The sequence below is a fragment of the Delphinus delphis genome, chromosome X (assembly GCF_949987515.2).
Source record: "Delphinus delphis chromosome X, mDelDel1.2, whole genome shotgun sequence".
NCBI classification, from domain to species: Eukaryota; Metazoa; Chordata; class Mammalia; order Artiodactyla; family Delphinidae; genus Delphinus; species Delphinus delphis.
This window is the reverse complement of record NC_082704.1, coordinates 106,155,782-106,172,531: the sequence shown is the minus strand read 5'-3', so window position 1 is coordinate 106,172,531 and position 16,750 is coordinate 106,155,782. Positions and strand designations below refer to the sequence as shown.

The window sequence follows — 16,750 nt, the reverse complement described above, 5'->3', positions numbered from 1 at the left end:
TTAGGTAATGATCTACAAAATAAATAAAAGATATCAACCAGGTTTAATGGATTTATTCTTATTAGCTTCAGAAGCCCAAAATCAAGTTGGTAAACAGCTGAGTAAACTAATTATGAACATTTATTTTGTTATTGTCATACCATACTTCCTCAATAAATAAGCTAAACCCAATTATAAGTCAATCAACTTTGAAAACAGAATTAACCCTTTCCAGGGTTACTCAAAGAGAGTATTTATTGGACCTAGGCAGAAATTTCCTACTCCCCAATGGATTAAAGTCAAAGCTATTTACCCCAATATGCCGAAACTGTTCTCCCAAAATAAGTTGTTTAACTTGATTTTGGCTCACTATTGCTTAACTGTCGACTCCTAACCACACACTATCCTATCAGGGATAACACACGTATAGTAGTATCAGGGACTGACAAATTGATCTGTTGAGAGCACAGTGGAAGAAGGCAAGGCATTGAAAAGGTAGAGAACCCCAGATACTCTTACTCATTCTAGCTCAAGTGACTAGTAAATTCTTACTACCTAATGCCAGGTCCAATGATGACTAATCTATTTTTAAAAAGCATGTTTTAAATTTTCTTTAGAGCCCAAATTTATTATAGATTTCTCTTCTGAATTACAGCATACAGGAAGAGCCTCTGAGTAAAAATATTTGGTAAAATCTACATGTAGTTTTGATACTTGTCCTACTAGAACAAATCCTGGTCCTTTCACCAAGTCAACTACTCTAACTGCAGAGAACACAAAAATAGCAGCACATGCTCACTGGCTAATTCAACTCCTTAGCCAGCCACTCATCACACTGGCCCTGATACAATCCCTGCTGGTTCACTAAGCCTGGAATGCTTCCTAAAGCGTTTGGGGTTTGGGTTTTGTGTTTATTCTCCAATCACACAGCTAACAAGCCTCTATCTTACATAGTTGTGGTTTATTTTTTCACAATGAATTTTCAATTTATGTACTTTTATATGTGAATTAATATTTCAGTCTTCTTGTTCTTGACCTTCTAATTTGCATTTTCTCAGAATGTGAGTTAAACTTTTTTCTTTTTCACTATTTCATTTTATGTATTTTCTGTAGGTTCAAATCCCTCACTGAAGGAAACAAGAGCATGTGGTCCTTCCTTCTGCCATCTCAGAAACTATCGTTCTGCAACTGAATATATCAGGTTTTAAAAAGCACACTGGAAAAAGCTAAAATCTTCCATTGCTACTATTAGCTGAAAGAGCAAAAAAAATCATGCCCTCGATACATTAATTAGCAATAATAATAGTTGCTGTAGATGATCTCAATATAAGAAATGAGATCTGACTCTGAATGGCTAAATACTGTGAATACTCATCACAAACTAACAGGAGCTGTAAAACTGATCTCACATATTTGGGTAAATACACATATATACAAGCATTTCTGTTTTGTTCCTTAAGAAGCAGCATTTTCTGAAAAGTGATGAAAACCATCCCATCCTGCCTGAGTGAAAAGCAGTGTAGTATACAGAGGTTAAGAGCCTGACCATGGGGACTCCCCTGGTGGCACACTGGTTAAGAATCCGCCTGCCAATGCAGGTGACACGGGTTTGAGCCCTGGTCCGGGAAGATCCCACCGCAGAGTAGCCCCCTCTCACAGCAACTAAAGAAAGCCTGTGTGCAGCAATGAAGACCCAACGCAGCCAAAAAAACATACTTAAAAAACTCTATTCCAGAAAGGCATGCTTCTCCAAAGTCTCCCCTAAAAGTCAAAAATGACCAGAAATTTGGAAATAAGCCAGGCACTATAATGGACCATCTCTGAATGGAGACTCAAACGGAGATAGTAAAGAGGGGGCTGACGAATACAGAGAAACACTTGGGCCAAATTATTTGGAAAACTGTGGTCCTGCAGCCCTATTGGTTGCATACTGCCATAATAAATTTGAAAACATATCCCTGTAACACAGCAAAGGCCTAATGTGAGTGCTTTTTTAAAAATCATTGATTAGGGCTTCCCTGGTGGTACAGTGGTTGGGAATCCGCCTGCCAATGCAGGGGACACGGGTTCGAGCCCTGGTCCGGGAAGATCCCACATGCCACGGAGCAGCTAAGCCCGTGCGCCACAACTACTGAGCCTGTGCTCTAGAGCCTGCATGCCACAACTACTGAAGCCCGTGAGCCGCAACTACTGGGCCCGCGAGCCACAATCGCTGAAGCCCACGCGCCTAAAAGCCGGTGCTCCGCAACAAGAGAAGCCACCGCAATGAGAAGCCCACGCACCGCAACGAAGAGTATCCCCTGCTCGCCGCAACTAGGGAAAACCAGCGCACAGCAACGAGGACCCAACGCAGCCAAAAATAAATAAATAAATACATAAATTTATTAAAAATATATATATTAAAAAAATAAAATTGTTGATTATACTAATCATATACTGGTATAATAAATTTCTATTCTCTTGTGAACATTCAGCTTATTGTAACTTTTCACTACAATTTGATATAATCCCTACTGATAATCAGATGAAACCTGTGGACCCTCGTGCCTAGTAGTTGTTGCGGGGGGAATACATTTTTATTGATACACAAAATAGTATATACTATTTCAGATGGTTCACAGACCACTCCCTTTTGACACCCCCATGGGCCCCTAGATTTAAAAAATTGTGATTCAGACCAACCTCCTGAAAAAACTTGAGGCCCGAAGGAATTAGATGACTTTTTCCCTGCTAGTCAACTGGCACACTGGGTAGAGCCCAGCTCTTCTAATCGCTCCCCACCTCATACACACCATACATGTAAGGAAACTGCTCTTCTCACAATCTCAGGCTACTTCCCTTTATCTATGCAACACTGAGGTGGAGGGAGCAGGGGAATGGTTCAATCACTGCTAACACCTCAGTACCTCAGGGTTAATGGCTTATTCCCTGAGAAGCCCTCAGGAGTTTTACCTACAGCAAATCCCTAGGCCTTTAGAAGAAACTGTCAAGAGGCCTCTACAGTCAGGCCCTAGGACTCCATGATTCAACCTTTCCAATAAAAGGAGACCAAGGAGCCCAACCTCTCCATGGCTAGCCAAGGGAGTCACAAAAGTCGCATGAAGGTGTGAACGTAAGTGTCTTAGCTGTTCTGGGTTCCAAGCTTAGGGTGGGTGTCCGGGAAGAGTTTTCAGTACAAAAACAGGCAATGCCACTCATATGCCCTCCACTCTGGGGAAATGCCTCAATTTAGAGACTAAACAAATTCAGATGGCTCTTTTGTGAGTTGGGGGAAAAAAGAAGTACAAAGATTGCCCACCAGTCAAGTAACCTAATCATGTCAGACAGTCTGTATTCATTTATGTACTCTTTCTCTCTCTAGACACTAATGGAATACCTGCTTAAGGTTCAACAGGACTCAAAGGAAACGAGCCACAGGTTTATAAGGAGTTCAGAGCAAAGACAGAGGACTTCCAAACTGGGGGGGAGGAGAGACCAAGGAAGGTTTCCTGGGAGAAGACACATGAACCAAACCCTGGAGCTTGTAAGAAGGCCTGTCACATCATGTCCAATGCAAGCTAAAGCCAACTGTGGCTCTTCTTGTAATGACCTTCAATCCATCTTCAAATGGTATAACAAAGTAAATAAGAGAAGAGAGAGACAGAGAGACACAGAGAACCTATTTCAACTGAGAGCAAGGTCCACAGGGACAGTGAAAGAGATCCAGGGCCCCCAAGAGAACTGCTGGGGATCACTGTCACTTGGAACCACTGTGGGCCACACCAGGGGGGCTGGCATACCTATAGCGGGATGAATTCAGAAGCTGCAACAGGGGTGAGCCCCCTGGGACCCAACCAGGCAGAAAGAACTTGGAACAGCCGGAGTGCTCCGGTGAAGGGGGTTGGGGGAGAGCCAGACATGCCCTGGAGTCTAAAGCCCTACACCTTAACTGGACAAGCTGGGATGATGACTTACGCAGAAAGGCATCCTCCTTGTCAAAGGGGCCCAATCAAAGCCACTCCCCCACCTAGCCTTACCGGCCTTGTTGCTCAGTAAAAGTAAAGTGCAATCAGCACCAGGGGCCCTGGTCACACAGTCCTGAGGTCCTGAAAGCCCAAAAGATGCCCTGCAATCTCTACCCACATTACAACACACTTAAGTCGAGTCCAAGTCAGTCAAGCACTCAACCTTTAAAACGCTCTGCAAAGGAGGGCAGAGGGCCGGAAACGCAACGTGCAGCCCTAAGTACTAGCTTTCTGACAAGGGGCTAACTCCAAACCACCCCCCTGATGAGCAAGGAGATAGGAATTTCAGGGAACGCCCAACTTCCTCCCTTAAAGTGCCTCTTCGCTTTTAACATCAAACTCCGGGCCGGAACACGCGAAGGTGGGGGGTGGGGGGCGCGGGGCCCCACCCTAGGCCGGCGGGGTCGCGGTAGGCGACCGCCCTTCCCCACCCGGCCCTATTTTCTGCCCAAAATCCCCGGCACTAGTTCCGCCCTTCGCAGCCCGCTCCAGCAAGCGGCGCGGAGGGCGAGCCTGGGCGCCCTCCGGTCCGCGCCCCGCCAGGCCCCTGGCTACCTACCGCAGTGCCGCCCGCCTCATGGCGCTTGCCCGCCGCCGTGCACGTGACCACAGACCCGAGCCCCGCGCGCCGGTTGGCGGAGGGAAGTTGAGGCAATGGAAGGCGGGAGAGGGAGAGCGTTCGCGGGCGCCTGACTGGACCTAGCTCCCCAGGACCCCACCCTTGCAGCGCGGCCGCGGTCGGGGGCGGGGCCTCGTTGCCCGGGGGCGGGGCTACGCTGCGCTTGAAGGCCCACTCTTTGGCGAGAAGCTGGAGTTAGTCTCTCTCCTCCATTGTTGATTAAATGCATCAGGCGGCACCGCTGGGGTGTGCCTAGAGGCTAGATGCAGCCACGTCCTTGGAGCTTGTCTCCGTTATCCCGCTTCGCTGAAGGCTGCGCGACCTTCACCCCCAAGCCCCGGCTCCCAGTTGGCCTTTAGCTGCACGTTGGAATCTTCTGGGCAGCTTTCCAAAATACCGATGCCTGGGCCTCACCCTATGGAGATTCTGAATTAGGGGTGCAGCCTGGTCTTCAGGATGTCTAAAGGCGCCCCAGATGATGCTAACGTAAGCAATGGTTGAAAACCTTTACTCGAAGGGGAAAAAAATTGTTCCTCTCCTAATTTCGGTCTGCCCCCTAGTGTTTGACGGTTGGAGATCTTGGCCCGCCCAGAGAGATTCAAGGCCAAAAAGTTAAGATGATTTTTACCCTAGGATCTGATTCTCCATTTCATTCAACGAATTCTTATTCAGCTGTTTGCAGTGCGCAAGACGCTGTAGATTCTGGAAATGCAACAAAACAGACAAAACTCCCTGCCCTTAGGGGGCTTACCTTATAGGGAAGGAAAACAAGTCAGCAAGCAAGTTGGCAAATTATATCGTTTCAAACGTGATAAAGTGGTCTAAGGAGGAAATAAAATAAGGTAATGAGGGGGGATCTTTCCAGAATACATGCCCGTCTTGCTTTGTCCTTGAAGATGATAATTTCCTAAAAGGCAGGGTTGATACCGTATGTTTTTTGATACTCCATGCTTACTAAAAGTTTGTCAATTTTAATTAAGCTGGCTTTTTAAAAAAATCACTTTATGAATTACAAATGGAGCACGGTCTTTGGCTTCCTCTTTCCTCTCCACCAAACTTTCCCTGCTTTTATCAGTCCCACATCCAGACTGTCCTTTTGGCCTGCAGGGATCTCGCCTTCCTTTTAATTCATGTTGTCCATACCGTATCAGGGACGGTTTTGTTTTGTTTTGTGGAGGCTATACGGAAACCGGAAACCGAGCAGTACCCCACAGGGCCTTCCCAGGTACAGATTCCCCCCTCCCCCACCATATCTCCTGCCTCTCGTTTATAGGAAAGCTTTAGCCTCCTAGGCCTTCCCCAAGTTCTATGAAGCAAATTTACTCAGAGAAGTGAGAAGATACAGAAACAAAGGAAAAACAGTCAAGCAAGACAAAATAATAATAATTTAGCCATAAAGCAAAGTCAAGGACCTTTAGCTCCTCCTCAAGAGCTATAGACAATATCCTGAGCCACGTCCTTGATTTGTTTGGCAGACACTGAAACTCACACCAGGTGGAAGAAGTTTACTGCATGCTGCCCATAAGCACGTAGACCCCAGACCAGCTGGAACCAGAAGGTTGATGACGTTTAACTCCCAAAATACCACCCTGTTACCTCACCGCCAACCAATCAGAAGAATGTCCACAAGATGATCAGGCCCCCTACAATCCTCACCTATAATGTGGCCTTTAAAAGCCCTTCCCTGAAAGCCATCAGGGAGTTTGGGCCTTTTGAGCATGAGATGCCGTATCTCGTTGCTTGACCCCACTTTGGGTGCCTTGCAATAAACACTATACTTTCCTTCATCACAACCCGGTGTCAGTAGATTGGCTTTACCATGAGTCAGGTGAGCAGACCCAGGTTTGGTTTGGTAATAATACTTCCTTATACTCTACCACACCTAACACAGTGCAATAAATATTTTATCAAATTACACTTTTTGGTTGGTTTTTACTTGAACTTTCGGTTGAGGCAATAGTAGGTTCAGGGAAAAAAATTAAGTTCAAGAGAATTTTTTAGGTTACATAGCTGGTGTAATGGTACGTAGGGGTAGCTTGTAATTTTGTGCAATCAAGTCCCCTTCCAGCCAGACACATTCTCATCAGTGTATAATCAGGGTATAAACAGTGTCAATGTTGGCTGGAACAGCTAGAACCAGGGACTCAGTGCCATAAAGATGCCTCTTCTCCATCATTTATCTTTGCTATACTTTGCATACTGGCTTCATTCTTTTTTCTCTGAATAATGGCTTCCTCCACATGGCCAAAGCATCTCCTGAACTTCACATTTTACAATCGCAGACACATCCACATTCTTGGAGACTGACCCGAAAATCTGTATCCCAAATACAAAAAGTCCTGAAAAGAGATTCATTGGCCCAGGTGGGATCAGGTACACACCCCTGGACTGGTCAACTGTGGCAGCAGGGCAAGGTGATGTGATTGGCCCATTTGACTTACCAGGAACCTCCTTACCCAGGCCCATGGACAGGTCACCATCTACTAGTATGGCTATTTCCATAAGTAGCCTCTCAGAGGGGAATATGCAGCACTCCTTAGAAAAGGAGTACAGAGCAACCAACCCCACAGATGTCCCACTGCAGATGTTATTTATTTATTTTATATTTTCTTTTTGGCTGTGTTGGGTCTTCGTTGCTGCGCGCCGGATTTCTCTAGTTGCAGCGAGCAGGGGCTACTCTTCGTCATTGCGGTGCGCGGACTTCTCATTGCGGTGGCTTCTCTTGTTGCGGAGCACGGGCTCTAGGTGCATGGGCTTCAGTAGTTGTGGCTCGCGGACTCTAGAGCGCAGGTTCAGTAGTTGTGACGCACGGGCTTAGTTGCTCTGCAGCACGTGGGATCTTCCCGGACCAGGGCTTGAACCCGTGTCCCCTGCATTGGCAGGCTATTCTTAACCACTGCACCACCAGGGAAGTCCCAGATGTTATTTAAAGAGAAAAAAAATGATCTCATCACTTAGCCCACTTACCTTAGTTCTAACCTCAGGGAACCCCTGCTAAAACCCAGCCAGCCCAGCATTCAACCACATGTCTACAATTATCTCAGTTGGCAGCATGAGTAAAATTCTTAAAACAGCTTAGCAACCCTGATTTCTATGTGTGTGGTGGTAGTGGGGTTGTAAATGTGGTATATGCTATACCAAATTTTGGACAGCAGGGATAGAAAGGAAAGTGGTCACAAAATCAGGCCAGGAAACACGCAACAGTTGTATGGTGGTGAGAATCACTGTCCTGAATAATAGATTGTCCACCCCACCTGTTTGTTGTTATTCTCCGTTAGTTCTATTCTGAAATGGTCTCAGGGTAACAGAAATGGTATCAAATGTATCATTAAAATCAAAGACACCTCATCATACACTGACAGATACATAAGACATTATCAATGTCATTATTATTACAAGCAGAAGAATCATAACAAATAACAAAACCTAACAATACGTTATCAGTTCAACCTAGTATTAAGAGTGAAAAGTATCTAGTAAGCATCCTTGGGCTGCTAAACCATAGATATTTTTGGATATCTAATTCAGGTAGAAAATGTTGTTGGAAAACTGTCATCAACTTTCAAACAAATTGATTCATGCTATTATTTCATTAGGATAGAGAAACCACTTTTTAAAAAATAGCTTATTTCCCAGGCTAGAGATTATACAAAATAAAGTTGTGAGGGGGAGGAGGAAACAATGGAAAGGTGATTTTCCCCCTAAACCTGAAAGACTAGTGAGCTGTTACACGAAAATGCTTAGTATTATATCCACTTGTTCCAACAGAAGTAAAACCCAGGCTAGGAAATTTCAAAACACTGGTAATTTTTTATCACTTTCCTTACCTTTCCTCAGCTCCACCTTTATGACTGCTCATCAAATCCAAGTGTTGAAAGGTTTTATATCTTTAGCAATGCTCTTTTTCCTCTAACAATTTCCTCTTGCTTAAAAATGGCAAACATGGGGCTTCCCTGGTGGCGCAGTGGTTGAGAGTCCGCCTGCCGATGCAGGGGACACAGGTTCGTGCGCCGGTTAGGGAAGGTCCCACATGCCGCGGAGCGGCTGGGCCCGAGAGCCATGGCCGCTGAGCCTGCGCGTCCGGAGCCTGTTCTCCGCAATGGGAGAGGCCACAGCAGTGAGAGGCCCGCGTACCGCAAAAAAAAAAAAAAAAAAAAAAATGGCAAACATGTAAAACATGTCATACTATTAGTGACATGGGATCAGAGGGTTTCTTTAGGATAGGACGTCTTCATCTCAGGGTGTCCTCTTCAATAAAGATGTCTCTTTCAATAAAATAGGACTTAAAAGGTAAAATTTCAGTGGGCAACTCTCCTACCCACGCCTAATCTTCTGATCATTCTTCACCTTGTCACGGCCACCCTCCTTCCCACTTCATCCACTCTCTCCAACAAATTCCGTTCTCTTCCATTCGTTCCTCCCTCTGCATCCTATTTCTCTCCATTCTCTTGCCCACCCACTTTCCATCATTTTTTTCACACCACCCCAACTGCTACCATCCTAGCTGGGAAATAGAGCCTCCCCTCAGACCCCAAGGCAGCCCATTCAGCTGGGCCAGCATAGGAGCCAACCCTGCCATTCCTCAGCCCAAGGAAAATCAACAAGTACCTCTGATACAATTACAGCTGCACCAGGATGCATAGCCATAGAGGGAACAAAGCTATAAACATAATTCACTATCTCTGCAGAAGCACATGCTTCAGAGTGCCCGCAAGCTTTCGAAACTGACTTTACGATGAGGATTTGTATATTTTATAGACATTAAAATCATGCTGGTTGTCTGAATTTACATAACACGTTTTTGGGTATAAATTTGTATCTTGTGCTATTTGGAGACGGGGCCACACAAAGACAGGATGGTGCCATTAGTATTAGTTGACTTTATCTTCAGAAACAGTGGCATTATTCTAGCTGGTTTATCGTTATATGTGATCTTTATGGGATTGCTAGACTGCTTTGTTCTGTTTATATAGGTAACTCATTAGCACACTGCACAGGACACCACATATGGCTTCTGTCTGGCCTCGTCTGTGGAGATGAAAAAACCAAGCCTGGAGAGAAGAAAGATCCTTGTTTTACTCAGAAAAAGGCTCTTCAAAGTGGCCATTTTTTCCTTGACTCCAGTTCCTACTATAACCCACAGTTATTCCCCATGTATTGCTCAGGCTCTTGCATCTCCCTCACCCTGGCCCTAGCAGTTACTGTAAAAATTCCCTGAGGAGATATATATATCTCCCTGAGGAGGTATAGGTATAGATAAAGACATAGATATAGATATATAGATACCGTCAAAAATAGCACAACTAAAACCACCAAATCAATAAATAGTATTTAGCTCTCAAACTAGGAGCTTCCAAATTCAAAGATTGATATGAAGCTCATGGGCATGAAATTAAAGGATAGTTTATAAAGTGAAATGAGAAAGTTATTAACGTTTACAATGACTCATTATTACAATGGGGGTTCCAGATGGCAGGAGATTGGTTAAAAGTGATTCTCTTATACCATTTTTAGGAAGATGACTTAAGTTTTATGATGACTGTCAGAGGCATTTATAAGAAATAACCTAAGGGGGCTTCCCTGGTGGCGCAGTGGTTGAGAGTCCACCTGCCGATGCAGGGGACACGGGTTCGTGCCCCGGTCCGAGAAAATACCACATGCCGAGGAGCGGCTGGGCCTGTGAGCCATGGCCGCTGAGCCTGCACGTCTGGAGCCTGTGCTCCACAACGGGAGAGGCCACAGCAGTGAGAGGCCCGCGTACCGCAAAAAAAAAAAAAAGAAATAACCTAAGTTTTGCTTATGTTCATGAAATAATCTAAACTTAGTTTTGCTTCCGTGGCTTGCATGGTTTTGTCTGCCCAGGGAAGCCTCAGGTTTGGTCTCCCTTTTGTTATGTTTAGCAATTCCTCCCTTTCTGGTCATTATCTCAGCAAGCTAAGGATGTGGCCAACTAGTTTAGCATTACTCTTGGTAACCACTGTTGATACAGCCAGGCTAAAGAATCACACGTTCATTGTTTCCAATAGTTGAGTCAACAGGATGGAGGGTCATGTAGTTGCTGTTACCAACAGCTGCATCATCATCATAGACATGGGAAGTTAGATCACTGAATTCTTCAGGTTGTCTAGTCCTGATGGATATCATTTGGTGTAAGAGAGGCTAGCAAAAGGCATTTAAAACCCTTGGGAGGATACAATGCACTAGAAAGGTTAACATGATGACTATAATCAGAATAGTAGCCAAGAATTTTAAAAATTCTCAAGGGCAGAGAATCCCAGAAGCTAAGATCTAACCAACTAGATAACTCGAATGGGCTGTAATCAAATTCAGGCTTTACCTATATATACACATATTATATTTATATATATATATATATATATTTTTAACATACGCACAACACGATGTATTAGCAATCATATATCCTCATGATTACCTAGGACAGGATGAACATGAGGATATTTTAGTTCAGGAGGTGGTACTGCAGGTGTGCTTCCACCTAAGTTAGGCCTCTATATGATGTGAGCAATAAGGTAATTTAATAAGACGCATTTCTATGGAAATAAAAGAAAAACAAGGGTTAACAGTTCGAGCAAATTATAAATTCAGTTTCTGAGTTTGGAGAGCAGCCAATTGAGAACATTTCTAGATTTGAATTCGAAGCATCTTTAGGGAGTGGAATAAGGATGGCAGTTTCAATCTGTGGATTTTCCTGGTTTGCAGCTTAACTGTCTTTGATGTCATCAGGTATTCTACTGAACTTTCTTGAGCAGCCTTTACAGCAACAAGCATGAAGGTTGTCCATACATGATCTATTGTGGTGATTTCTCTGAAGTTTACAAGTAGATAACGAAACCTCAAAGACAATTAACAGGACTAGAATTTGATAAAGAATACACCATACTTTTCTATACTTACCTGGTAGGAGAGATACCATGATAACCATAGTTTTCTAGTGAAACAATTTTTTCCATAGTCATCCCACTTTTATCAAAATACTTATAGTGAAACTAATTTGTTTATAAGTCATCTTATTAAACTTGGATAGATTATTTACATAAATGTAGTAAGAATAGTAATTCTATGCAGATTCTCAAACATGACATTTTGGTCAAAGCCTTGGTAATATCCAAGGGGCTTTACTGGCTCCATAAAGTCAACTTTAGTTCTTTAAAATTGCCTGGTAATAAAGAATTTCAGATTAGACCTTTAAAGTCTCTTTAGGCTAAGAAGCCAAGCTAAGGACTTGTTTACTTGTGTCCTGCTATAAGAAGAACAAATTCTTATTGAGTTTATATAAATACATATATTGTCATGAAAAGAAGAGTATTTAATAAGAGTTTCTGAATTCTGGAGGGATTAGGTAGGGAGAAAAAGATAAATGTTTCAACTTTTGTTTACAAAAGCATACTTTCTCAAATTGCTGTCAAGTTATAAATATTAATAGCTTAAAAGAGAGGAGCAAAAGGAGTCCTTTAAATCTGGAAAACAAAACATTAAACAACCAGCAATATTTAAAATGAAGTCATAAAAGTTATAATCATCTTCATCAGTTCATTCAGTCTCCTGTAATTAATTTTTGTTTTGCTTCATCTTGGGTTAGTAGCTTTATGAATCAATCACTTTTCCAGTAGAGTCTTAGAAATTCTTACCCAGTTCAGTGTTATGATCTTAAAGTTATCAGAAACTTGTATTCTAGAGTACTTGTTAATATCTTTTCCATAAATCTCTTTGAAGATGAAGCATTTTGCCTGTAGATGATTACAAGTGCTTTCAGAGAGGAATCAAGAGTAAAACAATAACTGTGACAAAAGACTTAAAAACATCCATGGTTAAAGATCTAGTGAGAATTCACCAAAAAATGATGCCCAAGTTATTATTTTGTGACATACAATATTATAAAATAATCACTGGAATTTTGACTGATAACATTATACAAGGACATACCAGGTTTTTAGGAATTTCATATAATTTCTAGAACACATATTAATAATATATACTATGTAAATATAATCTAAGAAGGTCAAACATTACTTTTTATTTGACAATGTTTGCCATGCAATTTAATATCAAATAAGCCTAAATAAACTGAGATTTCTCTTTTATAAGGAGAAAGAGCAAATTTTTTCAGAACTTCCAGGGGCCCTCTGGAAAATTCCAAAGTTAGTTTGAGGTCAAAAAGACTTCATTCAGAATTTGATTTGGGGAAGTTTGTTAAAAATGTCAAAAGATTTGAAACCCTTGATCAATTAGGAGTGTAAGTCACTATGACATAACACTTAGTTATCTGTTCACCAAAGTGATAACTGAAAGATTTCAAAGGCAAATATAGGAAGTTATATAGCTGTAAAAAACCTTAGCTCTTAAAATTGAAAAAACTCAGTTTTCCTAATTAAAGATCTGATAAAGACAATGTGGAACACAGGAAATATTTCCCATGACACGGAATCCTTGTTTCCTAGGCAGATTACATTAAAGGTAAAGAAAAACCTTTTATAATATTTTATTAAGAACAGACCAATAATCTAAGAAATTTTGTGATTTTAACAGAGAGAAAATTAAACTCTAGTTTTGTATCAGTACATTACTGGGCTCATTTTAAAAATCCTTGTAAATAAATCTATTCAATTTTAGCCAGCTGTGACCTCACAACATAAAATTTCTCTTCCACAAACCTTTTGCATCTTTCTATATTCATTAAGGTTTTGCCTTCTTCTTTTTCCTTTCTTCTTCTGAAAAAAAAAACAGTCATTTTATTTTACACATTACTCTCTTTCTCCTTAACAAAAACACATCCTATATTCCTTGCATACTCCTCATATGAAAATACATTTTATTGTAAATCAACTACAATTTTTTAAAATTACAAGTTCAAACCTCATAATAAGGATCACTTTGATGTTCCATATCCCTAGAATCAGCAATATTTTCACTATTATATTGATTTCTTCCAATCAATGTGAGGGAGAGCAATGTCAGTTTTCATTTCTTTGAATCAAAGTACAAAACTGCAGGGCAGAATAATCTAACAAATAATGTTCATGTGCTGTTGGTTGTCAAAGAGAAGAGTTAGAGGGAAAGAGAAAACCAGACATCAGCTCCTCTCCCTAAAATACACTAAACAACCAGCTCAGGTGGTTTTGTGTCCTGTTCACTTGTGCAGTAACTATTGCTCGTATCCATGCCATGTAAACTCAGTCTATTATTTTCAGGATGTAGAACACACCTCTACATCCTTAGCAAGGAAACAGAAGAGCCAGTCTCATAATGAATGAGTGCTTTGGCACTTGTTAGGGGTTTGTATCCTCGGGTTTAGATCAATGAGTTCATTAATTTCCTAATGCTAGATATTCAGGGGCTTTATGGAGAATGAATAGAAGTTCTGTTGACAGAATTAAAGGCTATGTAGCTGTGACAAAATTAAGAATGTCTCAGTTCTACTCTGTTTTTGGAATCTGAAGGGAGAAGAAAGTATGTAGAAAAAATATGCAAACACTTACTGAAAACTGTTTGTTCCTTTTTTATTCAAATATTTTATGGAGTTGTTTTTTATGAAGAAATGAAATAAATCTGTACTGATATTTTTTTAAATCCAATTTTCTTCCCTTTCTTTGTATACAAAGTTGTTTTCCTTCACTCTTTATTGTTTCTAGTAGCTCTATTTTTACATATGAAAATTACAAAGCAGGCAGTAGTGAACTATCTATCATATATTAGCACCCTATGGTAAATTAGCAAATTTATAAATACATAATTATAAAAACTTATATTTTTTAGAAACACGTTTTTCATAGTACAATATTTAATGTGGTTTTAATGTGGCAAAAGACATATTTATTAATAGACCCAAATATCTTTGTCTCTGTAAAAATTAAGAAAAATAAATAAATTTAAATTTATGTTTAGTGATCAATGTCTCAGTAAATTATCTTATTTGGAAATGATCTAGACAATAAATGTTCATTATTTAGTTTAGCTTAGTATAAACTTTTATTTTATTTACATTTATTTAACTTACTTGTTTTTAACAATTATGCTTAGATTAGCCATCAAACAGCTAGCCATCATCTTAAGTTATTGTTTTTTGTTTTTTGTTTGTTTGTTTGTTTTTGTTTTGTGGTACATGGGTCTCTCATTGTTGTGGCCTCTCCCGTTGCAGGGCACAGGCTCCGTATGTGCAGGCTCGGTGGCCATGGCTCACGGGCCCAGCCGCTCCGGCATGTGGGATCTTCCCCAACCAGGGCACGAACCCGTGTCCCCTGCATCGGCAGGCGGACTCTCAACCACTGCGCCACCAGGGAAGCCCTTAAGTTATTTTGTAACATAGAGATAGCATGAGCCTATTTGACAAATAAACCAAGGTAGAAAAAGCTATATGTTTGTATTACATTTAATATTGACAATTCCAAAGACAAGGCTGTTTTTATTAAACCAACAAACTTAAACTAACTTTTATTTAACAAAGATTATCCTGATCATGTGAACTTGAAAACAGCTGGATTAGAGTTTCCATTTCTGAGAGTTTTAGGAATATTTAATTTATACATGCACTTATTTCTCTTTAAGCCAACTAAGTAGAATTCTTTTTAAAATATCAGGGGCAGAGTCAAGATGGCAGTGTGGGAAGATGTAGAGTTAGCGTCTCCCCACAACTAGGGCGCCTGCCGGCCGCTGGTGGGGAGACCCGCAAGGAGACAGGAGGAACCCTAAAGTGAACCAGTAGGACGTAGAGGTACTGAGCAGGGAGGAGAAGTGGAAGCCAGACAGAATCAGTGCCCCTGAGGCCAGGGAGATCAGGAGAAGCAGGCGGTAGGGGCCCTCCCAGACCAGAGAAGCAGGACAGGAGGGCGTTTACCCCACCCACTCGAGCCCAGGAAGCCTGCTGGGCTCCTAGGTGAGGTCCCCTGCCTTCTGAGACCAAGGGTTGGGGGGGCACACCTGGGCCCCTTCTGTTCCTTGATCCTAAGCCCCAATCCCCACAGCCCCCAAGGCCTTTTCCAGCCCTGTGGGTCCTGAGCATTGCCCCTGCCCACCGCCCAAACCTCACCCTTGCTTAGGCCCTGCCCTCCACAGCCAAGGCCTTCCCCCACCTTTTTTTTCCCCCCTCCTCCTCTTTTTTACTAGTAGTTCTGTACTACTAGTAAAACTACTGGTACTGTAGTTCTTTCCGGTTGTTGATTCATCTATATTTTTACTTTTATATTCTTCATAACATATCTGTTAGTTTCCTAGTCTAATTTTATATTTCACTTTGTTATTGGGGTTTTTTTTGTTTTTTTGCTTTTTCTGCCGCTCCAGATGGCTTGCGGGATCTTGGTTCATGAGCCCAGAATTGGGCCTAAGCTCCTGCGGTGGGAGCTCCGAGTCCAAACCACTGGACTAACAGAGAACCTCAGACCCTAGGGAATATTCATTGGAGTGAGGTCTCACAGAGTTCCTCATCTCAGCACCAAGACCCATCTCTACCCAATAGCCTACAAACCCCAGAGTTGGAAACCTCAGGCCAAACAACCAGTAAGACAGGAACACAATCCCACTCATAAAAAAAAAAAAGAGAGACACGGCAAAAAAAATTATCACAGATGAAGGAGCAAGGTAAAAACCTACAAGACCAAATAAATGAAGAGGAAATAGGCAATCTACCTGAAAAAGAATTCAGAGTAATGATAGTAAAGATCATCCAGAATCTCAGAAATAGAATGGAGGCACAGATTGAGAAAATACAAGAAATGTTTAACACAGATCTAGAAGAACAAACAAACAGAGATGAACAACATAATGACTGAAATGAAAAATACACTAGAAGGAATCAAAAACTGAGGCAGAAGAACAATAAGTGAGCTGGAAGACAAAATGGTGGAAATAACTGCCAAGGAGCAGACTAAAGAAAAAAGAATGAAAAGAATTGAAGACAATTTCAGAGACCTCTGGGACAACAATAAATGTACCAACATTCGAATTATAGGGGTCCCAAAAGAAGAGGAGAAAAAGAAAGGGCCTGAGAAAATATTTGAAGAGATTATAGCTGAAAACTTCCCTAACATGGGAGAGAAAATAGTCATTCAGGTCCAGGAAGCACAGAGAGTCCCATATAGGATAAACCCTAGGAAAAACACACCAAGACACATATTAATCAAACTAATAAAAATTA

The 16,750-nt window shown here is 41.7% G+C and overlaps 1 protein-coding gene across 2 annotated transcripts in view; it reads right to left on the bottom strand.

Annotated features, from left to right (window-relative positions):
• ACOT9 (acyl-CoA thioesterase 9) overlaps nucleotides 1–16,750 on the bottom strand; it is a 65,650-nt gene that overhangs the window by 22,689 nt on the left and 26,211 nt on the right. The window contains exon 4 of one of the 2 annotated variants that reach the window (XM_060003086.1): nucleotides 13,275–13,331. In XM_060003086.1, coding sequence (XP_059859069.1) covers nucleotides 13,275–13,297 — 23 coding nt within the window. In that variant the 5' untranslated portion in view covers nucleotides 13,298–13,331. Of the gene's footprint in view, nucleotides 1–4,542; nucleotides 4,891–13,274; nucleotides 13,332–16,750 lie in introns of those variants that run through there. The other variant, XM_060003087.1, reaches the window with a different exon arrangement.